Genomic DNA, 16,042 nt, shown 5'->3' with positions numbered 1-16,042 from the left:
GAAGACTTTTATAACATTAGAGTGACTTTCAAAAATCTTCAGTCCACAAAAGACTATTTAGTGTTGTTAAAAGTAAAGATGATGAAAGACAGTGGTAAACATGCTGCTGCACAGACATTTTTAGAATGGGTTGTTAGCTTAAAACTTGATTACGAGTGTTTATTTACAAACAACAATAATTCATGTCTCAAATATGACGTTTTCCATTTAATACAAGACTAACAGATTTTATTCATCGCTGCTTTTATTAGCGTTACACATACTGTCCCAGCTTTTTTGGAATTGGGTTTGTACAATAAAACATGAGATTAACAGATTAACATTACCTGTAAATATGCATAGAAGCTCATTGTTTGTAAAACCAGGTCTTTCTAAAACACATGCGTGACTATGCGGATCACAGCACTGCATTTCTATAAGAATCTGTTCATGGATCAGGAAAGTAACTAAAGAAAAGAGTTTGTACAATAAAGTGCAGAACTGGTATTAACCAGTAAAGGAAAGCATGAATATGAGAAAGGTGCAAAAAGAGGAAGAGTAACAGTGAAATGAAGAAGAAGGTTTCAACATGTGTTCATGATGAGGCATAAACAGTTACTGTTGCTAATGCGTGGCGTTTACTGTACATCCTTCTCTTCTCCATCAGTCCATTCTGAATGTCAGCAAAAACAATTGTTCCCATCTCTCACTTTCCTCATTCTCAGTGATCTCTCACTTTTCTCCCTCAGTCAGCACAGAGGCGTACTGACAAACCTTAAAAACCACAACTGAATGCCAGTGCTTCTATTGGTTCCTGATGGTTTTGTATTGTGCTTTGGCTTTTTAATGGGTTGATATCACCATGTAAAGGATCCTACTGGTTTAACAGGTGGCTGCTTCTAAATGGTTTGCTAATGGGATCTAAAGGTGATTTCAACAAGGTCCAAAATACTGCCAACTTCTCTCGACTCAAGCTCATGTGAAATGGACTGATGCACATTGGAAATGTGTAGTGTGGTCTGATGAGTCAACCTTTCAAATTGATTAAGGAAATAACAGACATATTCGTCTCTGGGCCGAAGAAGAAAAGGGCCATCCTGGTTGTTAACAGTGTAAAATTGCATCCCAAAATTGACAAGAGTGCAGCGACTGGAAACTGTCCAAGAGCCAAGACCGAAAAGGAGGTGAGATTGGCTGGCTGGCTGGCTATTATCACAAGTTTGTACCTTACTATTCAGATGTGACCAGCCTGCTGACTGATCTCACTAAAAAGAGAGCGCCTGATCCGGTCTAGTAAATGAAGCAGTACCAACAGGCTTTATCCAAATTAAAGCAGCTCTCTGTGGGGGCCCATTGTTGCATGACCTTGCTGTCCCTCTTGTGCTACAGATGGGCTGGGGCGGTTTTGTCCCAGGTGGTGTATGGTGAAGGTGGACTGGTGCTGTACATTAGTTAAAAGTGGTCACTGAGAGAGACTAATTACAACATCATTGAAAAGGAATGCCTAGCCATCAAATTGGTGGTTCTTATGCTGTGGATACTGTGGAGCTGTCATGGCTAATGCGCCTCTGCAATATTGCATGGACCTCAGGAACAGTGCCCCTGGACTGGCAGATCAGAGTGGTGGTCCCTATTTTTCAAAAAAGAGGACTGGAGGGTGCAACACTTCGGCAGGGTTGTGCCCTGTCTCCACTCCTGTTCGTGATCTTCATGGACAGGGTGTCAAGGCATAGCTGAGGTCAGGAGGGCTTTATGGAGGCCAGAGGGTGGCATCTCTGCTATTTGCAGACAATGTTGTTCTTTTGGCTGGATCACATGGATGCCTACAGTGCTCTTTGGAGCAGTTTGCAGTGGAGTGCGAAGCGGTTGGTATGCGGATAAGCACCTCCAAGTCTAAATGCATGGTCTTAGCCTGGAAAAGGATGGTATGCCCACTCCAGGCAAGGGGAAAGGACTTGCCACCGGTGGAGAAGTTTATGTATCTCGGGATCTTGTTCACGAGTGATGGGAAGAGGGATCATGAGATCGGCCACAGGCTGGGACAGGCGGCAGCAGTAATGAGGTGATGAGTAATGTGGTGAAGAGCTGAGCCATAAGGCGAAGCTCTGTGTTTACCGGTCAGTCTACATCCCGACCCTCACCTGTGGTCATGAGCTGTGGGTAATGACCAAAGGAATGAGATTGCTAATACAAGCGACGGAAATTAGCTTTCTTCACAGGGTGCCGGGCTACACTTACACAGCTGAGGTGGTTCAGGCATCTGATCCTATTAGCTTTTAAATTTAGCTTGACATATATTTTATGTGTTTGCTAACACACAATAAAGACAATAAGGATGAATACTATTCATTGTTTACTATTCAATACTATTCATGCTAATTCATTGTTGTAATAAATTTTCCTGCTAATACAAAAAAATATTTAAAAAATGTATTTCTTGTCAAAAATTATAACCAAGGATGTGTAAAGTAGCAGCAATAAAGTAACAAATCTAAGACAGTTGTCTTTTAATCAAGTAAATAAAAAAAATCTAAGTTTATGGATGGAGAACTGAATGCACTGGTGGCCTCGATGCTCGAAGATGATGATGCAGTTTTTAAAACTGTAAACGTTTCTGGAAAGTGAAGAGGGTCACTGTTAGTAATAGTTACTTGTATCTCTGTCCAGCTCCATTAACGATACCAGAGAGCAGCACTTTGAAACAGAAATATTACAGCTCAGCTCAGAACAAAGTAGGAAGTACTTCACACACTACACTAACGAGTGCACTTCTAATGGTATATGCGCTGATAGACCACAGCGGTAAGCATGCTTCTGTCCCAGTTCTTTTGGGATGTGTTGCTGAAATTAAATTTGGAATACATGTCTGTTTACAAAAAACAAAGTTTAGGAGGTAAAACATCAAATCTTACGTTTTGTAACATTTTTTATTTAATACTTGCCAAACAATTTATTAATCACGGCTTTCTGCTTTTAATAGTATTTGACATACTGTAGCAGTGTTTTTCAACTTGGGTTTGTACAATGAAATAATATTTCAACAGATTGAAATTATTTCTAAATATTTATAGAAATTCATTGTACAGCCCCATTTCCAGGAGAGTTGGGACGCTGTGGAAAATATAAATAAAATATAAAATAATAGTAAAATATAAAACTAAATGCAATGATGTGCAAATCATTTAAACCCTATGTTTAAATGAAAATTTAAAGACAGCATATCAAATGTTGAAACAAAATGAGATTTGAAAAAAATGTTTTTTGAAAATTGTATACCCATATTGAATTTGATGCCAACAACACCTTCCAAAAAAGGCGGGTAAAGTTGTGTAATGCTAAAAAAAAAAAACCCTTGTGCTTAATTGGCAACAGGTCAGTAACATAATTGGGTATAAAAAGGGCATCTCAGAGAGGCGGAGTCTTTCAGAAGTAAAGATGAGGAGGGCTTCACCGCTGCACCATCAAATAGTGCAACAACTCAAGAAGAACGTTTCTCAATGTAAAATAGCAAAGAACATTTACTTTTCATCATCTACAGTACATAATAACATTAAAAGATTCAGAGAAGGGGGCTCCCAAGTGGCGCAACCGTCTAAGTGGGAGCATGCTATCATCATCGCTATCATCAGGAGATCGTGAGTTTGATCCCTAGGGATGCTACAGCCGTCCGTAGCCCGGAGTCCGAGACAGCACAACTGGCCTCGCTCTGTCTGGGTGGGTAGGATGGCCCCCTTCTCCCCTCATCACTCAACGCAATACTAGTCAGTGCAGGCGTCTGTTAGCTGACATAACAGATCTTGCGGTTGGTGTTTTCCTCCAAGCGCATTCGGCTGTCCCGTGATGTTGCGTGAGCGGCAGTTCAAAAAGAAGTGGTGGTTGGCTTCACAGGTCTTGGAGGAAGCCTATGTTAGCCTTCACCCTCCTAGCATTGCTAGCATTGGTAGTATTGTGTGACTGGGGGAGTCCTAAGTAGCGTGTGGAATTGGAAACGACTAAATTGGGGAAAAAATCAGGTAATAAATAAATAAAGATTCTGAGAATCTGTAGAAATCTCTCTATGAAAGGCGCAAGGCCAAAAACCAGTATTTGCTGGCCGTGATCTTTGGGCCCTCAGGCAGCACTGCATTAAAAACAGACATGATTCTGGAAAGAAAACCACTGTCTGTGAAAACAGTTTGTGTCACGATTGGCCCCTCCCAGTCCAGTCCATGTGTTCGTGTTGTTTTGGTTTACCCATGTGCGTTTGTTTTGGTTTCCTAGTCCTGCCCCTTGTTTGGTTACTCCTCCCCTGATTGTCTCCACCTGTTTTCTGCCTGTCCCTCGTTATCCCGGTTGTATTTAAGCCCTGTGTTTGCACTTGGTCTTTGCTGGTCTTTGTCCTTGTCCTGTTTGGATCTTTGTTTGTAGTTTGAATTCTCGTTTGTCGTGTTTTGATTTGTTTGCTGTGTTTCTTTGTGTTTATCTTGGTTCTTAGGTTTAGTTATGTCTGTCCACCCTCAACTCGGTGTAGATTATTGGAACATGGGCTGTCTCAACTATGACCCTGGATTTGCCCTTAATAAAGCTCGCTTATCTCAGCATGTGCATCCGCCTCCTCGCTCCACGTTACAGTTTGTCACTGCATCCACAAATGCAAGTTAAAACTCTAAAACACAATAAAAGCATCCAGATATGGTGTCAGCTTCTCTTGGCCTGAGCTCATTTAAAATGGACTGACAAATCAACATTTTAAATTCTTTTTGGAAATCATGGACATTGTGTCCTCCAGGCTAAAGACCACTCAGCTTGTTGTCAGTGCGCAGTTCAAAAGCCAGTATTCATGATGGTATAGGGGTGCTTTAGTGCACATGGCATGGGTGACAGCTATGAAGGCACTACTAATGCTAAACAATATATACATGTTTTGGCAACCTTTGCTGCCGTCCAGACAACATCTTTTTCAGGGAAGGCATTAATTATTTCAGCAAGACAATGACAAACTACATTCTGCATGCACAACAGCATTGCTCCGTATTAAGAGTCCGAGCTCTATACTTGCTACTCTATACTCCAGACCTGAGACCCATTGAAAATATTTGGCACATTATGAAATTAAAAATATGAGGAGACCCTGAACTGATGCACTGCTGAAATCCTTTGCCAAGCAAGAATGGAAAACATTTCATTTTCAAAACTATAGCAACTGGTCCTCCTCAATTCCCAAACCTTTACAGTGTTGTTAAAAGAAGAGGTGTGATGAAACACAGAGGTAAACAGGACCCTGTCCCAACTTTTTTAAATGTGTTGATGGCATCAAATTCAAAATGGGCATATATTTTTCAAAAAACAACAAAAATTCCTCAGTTTTAACATTTGACTTGTTGCCGTTGGGCTATTTTCCATAAAATATGGGGTTTAAATGATTTGCACATCATTGCATTTTGTTTTTATTGTCATTTGGCACAGCGTCCCAACTTTTATTGGAAATACAGTTGTATATAAAGCAAAGACATTCCAAAACAAACATGTGGCTTTTGCGTTTCTAAGTATCTGTTTATAGGTCAGAACAGCGCTGCTGACAGTAAAAGAGGAAAGATGGCACAATATGATACAGAACTGCTAACGCAAAAATACGAACATGATAATGCTGCAGAAAGAGGAAGAGTAACAGTGACTTTGAGAACATTCTAAAGGTTTCAACATGCATTCGTGCTAAGATAAAATGGTTACTGTTGAGTAACTCATGAGTGGGGTTTACTATATATCCTCTTCTTCTCCATCAGTCCATCCCGAACAAAAAAACAGCAAAAGCAAATATTCACTGTCTCTCACTTCCATCATTCTCACTGATTTCTCGCTTTTCAAACTAAAAGGCTATTAACAAACCAGTTTTCTTGTGGTGGAGGGGCATCTCTTACTTCTTAAACGCTGTTTCTCTGTTCTGGTGGACTTTTTTTTTTATTAAGCAGCCTCAGCAGCTCCATCCTGTTCTTCTTCCAAAACAAACAAAGTCATAGTTGTTGTCCATTTGGGCAACTACCATGTGTCTCATCTTTTTGTATGAGGTCAGAGATTGATACTGTTCCAAAGTTTACAATCACTTGTGGTAGTAACTGTAGTTGTCAGGTATTTCACCCATGGCAGTGCATAATGACAGCAAATAATTCAGGGAATCAAGAGATCTCTGTGCGTCTCTGTTTTCTGGGCCAAAGATGAAAAGGGCTATCCTGATTGTTACCAGTGTAAAGTTCAAAAGCCAAAAGAATCATTCTAGGCAGTCATCTTCAAGACGGTGATGTTAGTGGCACATAAGTAGGATTTAGTAAATAGCGCCTAGCCTTATTACAACTTGTCTGACTGCATTGTGCCAAGAGTAAAATTTGGTGGGGGGGATTATGGTGTGGGGTTGTTTTTCAGGAGTTGGGCTCAGCCTCAGCCTATTTCTAGTCTCAGACTGTGTGTTACGAATTGTGTTAGCCCACCTAGCCAGCTTGCACAGCAGCGACCAAGAAGTCAAGGAATGTTTTTTCTGGGAAAAATTAAAGGTTGTTAGCAGCCATGCAGCAATCCAACATATACATTTATTAACCCTTGTGTGATGTTGGGGTCTGTGGGACCCATTTTCAGTGTTTACCAGAAATAAATTTAATGTGTTTAATTATTTTATTCCCACATTTCTTGGCCTTAGTGCATTTTCTGTGAAGAATACATAAAATAACACATTTCTACAATTCTACACACACTCAAGAGCACAAAGATGAGAACAGTTCTGCTGTACAACAACATCTGGAGGATCTGACCCTTTCTCACTCGAGAGGCCTCTCAGGTGCTCGTTCAGTCTTTTGTCATCTCAAGGCTTGACTACTGCAACTCGCTGTTGGCTGGTCAGCCTCTGCAACTCATCCAGAATGTAGCAGCACGGCTCGTCTTCAATCTACCCAAGTTCAGCCACGTCACCCCACTGCTGCGCTCCCTTCACTGGCTTCCTGTAGCTGCACGCATCAGATTTAAAAATCTAATTCTGGCCTACAGAGACAAAAATGGACCAGCATGTACCTACTTTATGGCAACGGTCACAACTCAAACTGTACCACGAGCCCTTCAAGCTTCGAGTACAGCTCGGCTTGACCCGCCATCCTTCAAGGTGCATGGAAGACAAGCTCGAGACTGTTCTCTCTACTGGCTCCCAGGTGGTGGAACAAACTCCCACTGGCTGTTCGAACAGCAGAGTCTCTCACAGTATTCAAACATGACTGAATACACACCTCTTTATACAGCACTTAAATCAGCACCAAGCAACTAATTGTAATGTATTGTACTGCACTGTGTTTAATGCGGTTTTTCTCTGGGAATCAACTGAGACTTTTTGGCCCAATGGAATTTTACTCTAGCAAAATCTCATTTACCGTATTAAACCCCTCAGCGTTTCCCCTTAACAGAAACATCTGAGGGGTTTTATGCAGCATCCTTAACGAAATCTTATCCTTAAGGTATGTGCCCAAGATCAAAATCAAGGTGTTTTATGCAACCAGGCACTGGTCTGTTATTAAGCAAGAAAGGAAAGCATGAATAAGAAAATGGTGCAGAAAGAGGAAGCATAACAATGACTTAGAAAACGTGCTGAAAGTTTCGCCATGTGTTTGTGTTGAGCCTAAAACAGTTACTCTAGAGTAAATCTATGCATGGGATTTACTGTGCATCCTCATCTTCATCAGTCCATCCTGAATATCAAACATATATTCCCATCTCTCGCTTCCCTCAATCCCACAGATCTCTCGTTTTCTCCCTCATCCAGTGTAACTGAAAGCATATGACACACCTCAGTTTTCTCAGGGGTGGGGTGTGGGGCGGGGCGGGGTGGGTTGTCTCTTACTTTAAAAGAACTCTGTTCTGGTGAGTTTTTTCAGTGAAGCACCCTCAGCAGCTCCATCCTGCTCTTCTTCCAAAGCAAACATGAAGTCACCGCTGTTGTCCATTTGGGCGACCGCTGTGTTCCTCACCTTCGTCTCTCAGGTAAGGATTCACACCACTGTTCAAGTTCAAGCTTACAATCACATCATAGTAACAATAGAGTCATTTATTCAGTGCAGCCGTTCAGTGTGTAGAGTAGATTTTTACTCAATATTCTTTATTTGGAACATTGATTGAAACATATATAGAAAAAATATAAAATGAATAAATAATATATTGCAATTTCTTTCATTTTGCAAAAGATTTCTTATGCTCCTTTCAAATCTGCCTCAAGATTTGATCACTTGTTTTAAATATGAGGCACTCTGGATGTTAAAATTGAATTCAGGATACCAATTTTATTTGAATATAATTGATTTTTCAGTTTTCTCAGAATCATTTACAGCTGTGGACATGTTTAACAGCTGGGCTCCTACGTAATTGTTCCTACAAATAATTGTCGTTGAATAACAGCATCGTATTAATATCATTCTATGTTTTTTGTATAGTCTAACCAAATTTTTGTTTGTGTTTTTTTGTATTACTGAAGTGATTTTAATACTTTTGTAAGTGTGTCCAGTCAATTTTATGTATTTATTATTTTATTTGTAAGCCATTTTACAGTTTAATCTCAGACACTGGCTCAGTGTGTATAGAGAATGAGTATCTCCGTCAGCCGCACACAGACTAGGAGGGAAAAAGTTATAATGAGTGACTGAACTGCTGTTTGCTGCTCAGTGTGTGTTACGCTGTGATGTTCTCAGCCTGTGCAGAGTGCGGGTGGGAAGCAGTGTGTGTGTGAGCTGAAGAATGCACAGCGTCCGTTTCCCATGGACAAGCTGGACAACATTGGCACTATGGCCTCTCAATGCAACAGGAGCATCACCCCAAACCAGGTGCTTTATTTAATAAAATATTGTTTAAAGAGAAGTAAACAATTTTAATAAATGCTTTAATATTTGCACAGGTATAACGTGACAGGATAAGTTAAGTGATACTTATTAGTCCCACAACGGGGAAAGTTCACCTCTGCATTTAACACGTCTGTGAAGTGAAACACCACATGCGCACACACAAGGCGGCAGTGAGCAGCCCTATCCACGGGGCCCGGGGGGGCAGTTGGGGGGTTAGGCGTCTTGCTCAAGGACATCTCAGTCATGTACTGTCAGCGCAGGGGATCGAATCGGCAACCTTCTGGTTACAGGGCCAGTTCCCTAACCTCCAACCCACGACTGCCCGCCAAAAAAGACCTGGAATCACATTTTAAATGGTTTGGCGTCGTTTTTTATTTTTATTTTAACAGTCAAAAATTAGAAACCATAACTGCTGCCATACTAATACTAAATTGAAAACAATAGTTCTGTGGGTCAATTTATAATCAGTGATGGGCCAATCCACATTTTTTCAGTTCCGATCCGATTCCGATACACAACTGCCGATACCAACACAGATCCCGATACGAGAGCTCTTTTTACTTCATCATTATTATTGTTGGTCTTGTGTTCAAGGTTGTGTTTAAGGTGTTGAATCTTCAAATACCTAAGCATATCTGTAATGGAGGCTGCAGCTGAATTGCTAGTGTTTGACCCCCCCTGCACCTTTTTCACCTGACGCACTGCACACTGTAGTGCAGGGGTCTTTAATTAATAGAGAAAATTAGAGAAAATTTCCTCAAGCAAAAGGTCAGAACATCATAATGTCTAACTTGCATCATGACTCAGTGCCATATACCATTTACTGAAGCCTAGAACTGAATGTCAAATCAAATGAAGTACAATTCAGTAACATTTCAACAACATTGTCAGTTGTTTTCTCTTTTTAGAGCGCGCCATGTAAAATAACTTCCCTCATTTTCTTGTCCGACGTCTGTCTCAGTGCTCATCACAATGCACAGATTTGACTGAGTAGCGTCACGTGTGACATTTACAACGAATGTGATTGGTCTGTGAGTGGGTCACCAAACCAGTACCATAAAGGCTAGAAAACACCGATTAAAACTGGACCACCTCATCAAAATGTTTTAACTATCCATAGTTTATCGGTTATAGTTTGATTTCCGCATAGGAGTCGATTTGATGTACTTCACACCGTGGAGATATAGAAGGTCAAATGTGTTACTCTTTCCTAAACATTCAGAAACCCATTAAATAGTTACCATGCATTTCTGTATTATTTGTTTTGGTAGTTTAAGACACTGTAAACCAAGGAAGACTCCCTGAAGATGCCTCTAATCTGGATCAGTCATACAAGACAGTAGTGCGTCCTGCTATGATGTTTGGTTTGGAGACTGTGGCTCTGTCTAAAAGACAGGAGGCTGAGCTGGAGGTGGCGGAGATGAAGATGCTGAGATTTTCGTTGGGAGTGACGAGGATGGACAAGATTAGAAATGAGCAGATCAGAGGGACAGTGAAGGTGGAGCAGTTTGGAGATAAAGCCAGAGAGGCCAGGTTGAGATGGTTTGGACATGTGTTGAGGAGGAATAGTGGATATATTGGTCAAAGAATGTTGGAGATGGAGCTGCCGGGTAGAAGGAGAAGAGGTAGACCTCAGAGAAGGTTTATGGATGTAGTGAAGGTGGACATGGAGATGGTTGGTGTGAAAGTAGAGGAGGCAATGGATAGGGCAAGATTGGGGCAGATGATCCGCTGTGGAGACCCCTAAAGGGAGCAGCCGAAAGAAGAAGAAGAATCTGGATCAGTCATAAGTTATGATTTATCAAAAGACTTTAGTGACACTCATTTTAAAGCGAGTATTAATACTGCTTTATGCTCTTTAAACCCCTGGATCTCCCAAACAAATGAAAAAAAGCATTGAAACTATATATATATATATATATATATAAAATTGATAATAAATACATTATTTATAGAATGTATTAAACAAATCTAGGAAAGGTCACTTAGGAGGCCTTCACTGATTTCTGTGGATCCATTTTAATGTTCAGAATTGATCCCAGCTCATACATTTGATTGTATTTATGTTCTGTTGATAAATATTTACTAACTTTATACAGTTAACCCTTTGTGGACCGTTTCTGCTGTGCTGTAAAGCCGTCTCTGTGTCGGTCAGATGGAGGAGATGGACGTGCTGACGCTGGGGCTGCAGAGGCGACTGGAGCAGCTGAAGGACAGCATGGCTGTGTTGGAGAAAGAGGATGATGGAGAGCTGTATGGAGCTGTGTCTCTGCGCATCATCGAGCTGGAGCTGGCCGAGGTGATGGAGCTCATGGCCAAACTCAAAAGGAAGACCCAATCCAATCAGCAGCTCAGTCAAGCCACCAGCAATCAGGTGACATACAGCTCAGCTCACAGTCTGTACCACAACACAGCATGACTTCAACTTGCTTTCTGTATAGCTGCACCGTTTATACTTTAAAAAGCTATGTATCTGGCCATTGAGTGCTTAATTGCACAAAGTGACAGTTTATTAAGACATTTTTCACATTTCACTCACATTTCAGTAAATAGAAATAACACTAAAACATTGCTAGTAAATAGTGATTATGTCTGCTTTGTTTAAGCATTTCCAAACTTCTCCTTGAGGAAGCCCACTAACAATTCTAGTCAGGACTGAACAAGAAGTTCACACTCTCTCTCTCACACACACACACACACACACACACACACACACACACACACACACACACACACACACACACACACACACACACACACACACACACACACAGCTGCTTCTCCCTCAGGGTCGCAGGGGGGTGCTGGAGCCTATCCCAGCAGTCATCGGGCAGGTAGCCAGTCCATCGCAGGGCAGACAGACACACACAATCACACACACACCTAGGGGCAATGTAGCATGTCCAATTTGCCTGGCTGCATGTCTTTGGACTGTGGGAGGAAACCCATGCAGACACAGGGAGAGCATTCAAACTCCACACAGAGAGGACCTCGGTCACCCGGCCGGGGAATTGAACCCAGGCCCTCCTCGCTGTGAGGCGACAGCACTACCCACCTACAAGAAGTTCAGTAAAACTTTGACAGTCCACTTTAGATGCTTTGTAGATACATAATTTACTTTTAAGTTGCATTCAACTAAATATGTAATAAATTCCCTATAATTTTCTTTAACTGTAACCTTAATTCAACCCAACCCTCACCTGGTTCTAGCCCTAACCCTAGTCCAAATCCTAACCCAAACCCCAACACTATTTAGAAAATCAACAGATGGTTTAACAATTTGGACATACGTACAGAATTTGTAGGGGACTAAACTGGACTATCCAAATAAAGTGAGACCAGAAGTTCTTGTTACATTTTTATTTTATTTGTATTTATTTATTTTTACCCTGGTTGAGCACTTTATTAGGAACACCTGTACACCTACTCATTCATGCAATTATCCAGTCAGCCAATCATGTGGCACCAATGCAGTTCATAAAATCATGCAGGTACAGGCAGCAGCTTCAGGTGGTGTTCACATCAACCATCAGAATGGGGTGAAAATGTGAGGTCAGTTTCTGTAACCGCTGATTTTCACACAACAGTCTGTAGAGTTACTCAGAATGGTGCGATAAAGAAAAATATCCAGTGAGCAGCAGCTCAGCGGATGACAACGCCTTGTTAAGAGAGGTCAGCGGAGAACGGCCAGACTAGTTCAAGCTAACAGAAAGAAGGAATTGGAGTTCCCTGAATTTATGGCAGACTTGACCCTTACACAAAGTAACAATTACATCAATTAATGCAGTTTTCACATTAAGTGTTGGCTAACATTAACTCAGGTATTTGTTAACATTTAAAAACAAACATTGGATACTATATTAATAATTGTTATCTAATACAGCAAACAAATAAAAGTTGATTTAATTTAGTACCTAGACATGACTACATCACTTCTTTCACTTTACATCAGCCATATTAAGCACATTAAGCACAGAGTACCTCACAGAACCTCAGTGGAACATCCAGCATCTATCAGCTCTCAGCTCTCAGTCTCTTTTCTTCTCTTTTTAAAATTCTTTTAATCTAAAATAACATGCTGAAGCTCCAGAGTGAGAGATGTGAGCCACAGTAAAGGAGTCCATGAGCGGAATCAACACAATAGAATGAAATTCAACCCCCAAAAAATGAGCTATTCTTTATTAACGTGGTATCTTATGTTTTTTCCTGCCGTTTTTTCCTTTTCTTCTTGTTTAAATACCCACCTGGGCTGTGTACCACACCGGTCACCCCTCTACAAAGGTGTGACAAATAGCTGCTGTTGGGCACAGCTTTAAGGAGGGGAGTCCACAGGTGTGTCAGGTTGGGCCTAATCAGCCTGAGAGCTTCTGGGAATTGGAGTTCCCTGAAATTATGGCACTTCACCACCATTGCCGTCTGCTGGCGGCCGGTGGCGCATGCCGGACCGTTACATTGATGTTAGGGATTGCTTGTATTGCAGGTGTGGTTCACTCTGAAGTGCTCCTCAGAGCACAGAGCCTGCAGCACAATGCTGCGGTCAATTTTAGGACTGATATGCATGTTTCAGACACTCTCTGCCTGTAAAATGACCAGCAAACAACTACTCAGATCACATAGAGCACACAGAGGTCACATCATCCACTCAGAACAACAGAAACTCAGAACCACTAACAACAGAAACAGAAATGTCAGAATTTCTTCACACGCTCCACCATTATATGTATCCCTGGGTGTACAGTATGATCTGCAGTATGTTAGGTAAACAGCTAAACTGACTGCCTTCTCTGTTGGTCCTGAAGGTCCAAAATATGATGAAGGAAATGAAGAATCTGGAGGAGTTTGACCACATGCAGGTGATGAAAAAGCACTGGGAGAACCAGCGAATAAAGAGAGACTTGGCTGTGTGCCAGCAAGGGCTGCAGGTCACCCCCCAGCCTCCCACACCTGCACGAGGTACCCACCCTGCTTTATAAACACACCTACAGTTCACTCATATGTGTATCAGCGTGACAGTAAACAGATGGAGACTTCTCTGACTCTGGGATTGGAATTACATGTAAATAGCTTTTAAAAAGGGGAATTTGTGGGGCTTCTGAGTGATGCAGCCATCCAAGCAGCTCTTTTGTTAGGAGATCTTGTGTTTGATCCCCAGTGGTGCCTCACCCATCCATGCCTGGGATTCCAACAGAGCATTAAAGTCCTCACTCTCTCTCTCTATGGGTAGGTAGGATGGTCCTCTAGGGCCATCTGTGAACATTCTTAATTCAATCAGATTATTGAATTGTAAAAAAAGCAGACATTCGAGATTAAAATTCATATTTGATTGCGGAAGAATAGCAGCAATATTGAAGCTGTCGACCTTGTGAGTTCTCGCATGAGTCTGGGCTGCTGCACTGAATGCATTGCATGACAGGTAGCAGTCAATGTCACTTCCATGGTGTAAAATGAAGGGTCAGTCCAGTTGAAACCAGAAAATAATTTAACATCCGTGTGGTAATGAAGGCAAAAAGTTCACAATCCATAAAGAGAGTGAATCTGCACTCAAAGCAGCCTAAGAAGCCCCGTTTGGAAAAACCTCAGAGCAGTACTTAAAGGTCAGCAGACAGCAAAATGATAGAACCTTGAGATACATTTCTATGCAAGCTATGTAAGCTACAGTTACCCTACCGTTCCAACACTAGCAACCTGAAAATATCAGTGAGGCACGCCCTGTGAACTCACAACCAAAACCTAGAAGACAAAACCTAGTCTTAAAAACTAGCCTTTTCAGTCCTTTTCTCAGTTGAGAAAAGCAGCCGAGCCGAGAGGGAGAGAGTTTGTTGCTCCGCCTCCCAGCCTCTGCACCGCTCCACAGTTGTACACCTGGATTGAACGTGAGGCAAATTAGAGTGGCCTCACTGCAGGAGTGGAGGCAGCGCCCAGGAGGCGTGGCTCAGGACTTGTGTGCCATCCCTCACTCATTCACGCTCAGTCTCTACCCTCCTTGGTGGGCTTCGTCCCTGCTCAGAGTTGAGGCCCGCGTTCCTGTCGGCTCTCAAAGGATGTAATAACTAGCCTATATCAATCAGAATTATCTTTGTTGATTGACTGAATTTTAGTTAAGGGGGGAAAATTGTGTAAATCTGAAGTTTCACCAAACTATTCCTTTACCCCTTTCTCCTCTGTCTAGGACACTGTCCACAAGGGCAATTGGTCAGCGTGTCTGGACCTAGAACATACACCCTCACCCAGTACGGGACCTCCTACCCTTATGGTGCCTGGGGCAAAGACCCCAATCCTCCTCCAGGGAAGGAGGGCATGCACTGGCTGGTGGCGCTGACCAGCAGCAACGTCTTCGCCAATTTCGTTCGCCAGTACAGCACCCTGACCACCATCGTGCTAGGCGTGGGGCCCACAGACACGGTGATTGCTTCCTCCAATCCCACCACCAACACCATCCAAGGGCCCAATGTGGTCATGTATGGAGATGCGCTTTACTATGGCTGCTACAATGCACCGTCCATCTGCCGCTTCAACATGACCGCTCGCACGGTCACCAACGTGGCCCTGCCTCAAAACTCAGGATTCAACAACAAATTCCCATTTGGCCACCTGGAAGCCGCCTACATCTACTCTGATCTCGACTTTGCCACAGACGAATCTGGTGTTTGGGTCATTTACACTTCGCCAGAAAACTTTGGTAACATCATTATTAGCAAGGTGCTGACCGACAGCCCTCCAGCTCTGGGAAAAACATGGCAGACGTCCCTCCACAAGCGCACAGCCACAAACACCTTCATGGCGTGCGGTGTGCTCTACGCCACCCGCTACGTGGACAAAGAGATTGAAGAGATCTTCTACTCGTTTGACACAGTAACCGGAAAAGAGCGCTACGACCTGAAGATCCAGATTAAGAAGATGCTGACCAACGTCCAGTCGCTAAATTACAACCCACAAGACCGAATGCTGTACATGTACAGCGATGCGTACATCCTCTCGTATGATGTCATCTTTCGGTGAACCGTCAATTCAGCTCCTATGAGCCAATGAGCTCAAATGAATGGTCAGTCTGTATTTTTCACTGTAGTTCAAACCCTGTATTGTTTTTTCAATCAGGTTCTCTTTAAAAGCTTTTCACTATGAGTTTATGGGTTTTGTCTCTGGAAGCTGAAAAGGCGTATTTTGAACTCTGAAATAAAGCTGCAATAATCTCTGAAATAAAGCATGCTAATAAGACTTTA

General features: G+C 42.2%; 1 protein-coding gene across 1 annotated transcript; it reads left to right on the top strand.

Moving 5' to 3' along the window:
* The first annotated feature begins 7,878 nt into the window (after positions 1-7,878).
* LOC108428125 (olfactomedin-4-like) lies at positions 7,879-16,042 on the top strand. The gene is made up of 5 exons (XM_017698849.1): positions 7,879-7,971; positions 8,673-8,804; positions 10,978-11,196; positions 13,622-13,775; positions 14,992-16,042. The coding sequence occupies exons 1-5, from the start codon at positions 7,912-7,914 to the stop codon at positions 15,819-15,821; spliced, it is 1,395 nt and encodes a 464-aa protein (XP_017554338.1). The 5' UTR covers positions 7,879-7,911; the 3' UTR covers positions 15,822-16,042.

Source organism: Pygocentrus nattereri, chromosome 8, assembly GCF_015220715.1.
Source record: "Pygocentrus nattereri isolate fPygNat1 chromosome 8, fPygNat1.pri, whole genome shotgun sequence".
Classification (NCBI taxonomy): Eukaryota; Metazoa; Chordata; class Actinopteri; order Characiformes; family Serrasalmidae; genus Pygocentrus; species Pygocentrus nattereri.
The sequence above is the reverse complement of the archived record's forward strand: the minus strand, read 5'-3'. Positions and strand labels throughout refer to the sequence as shown.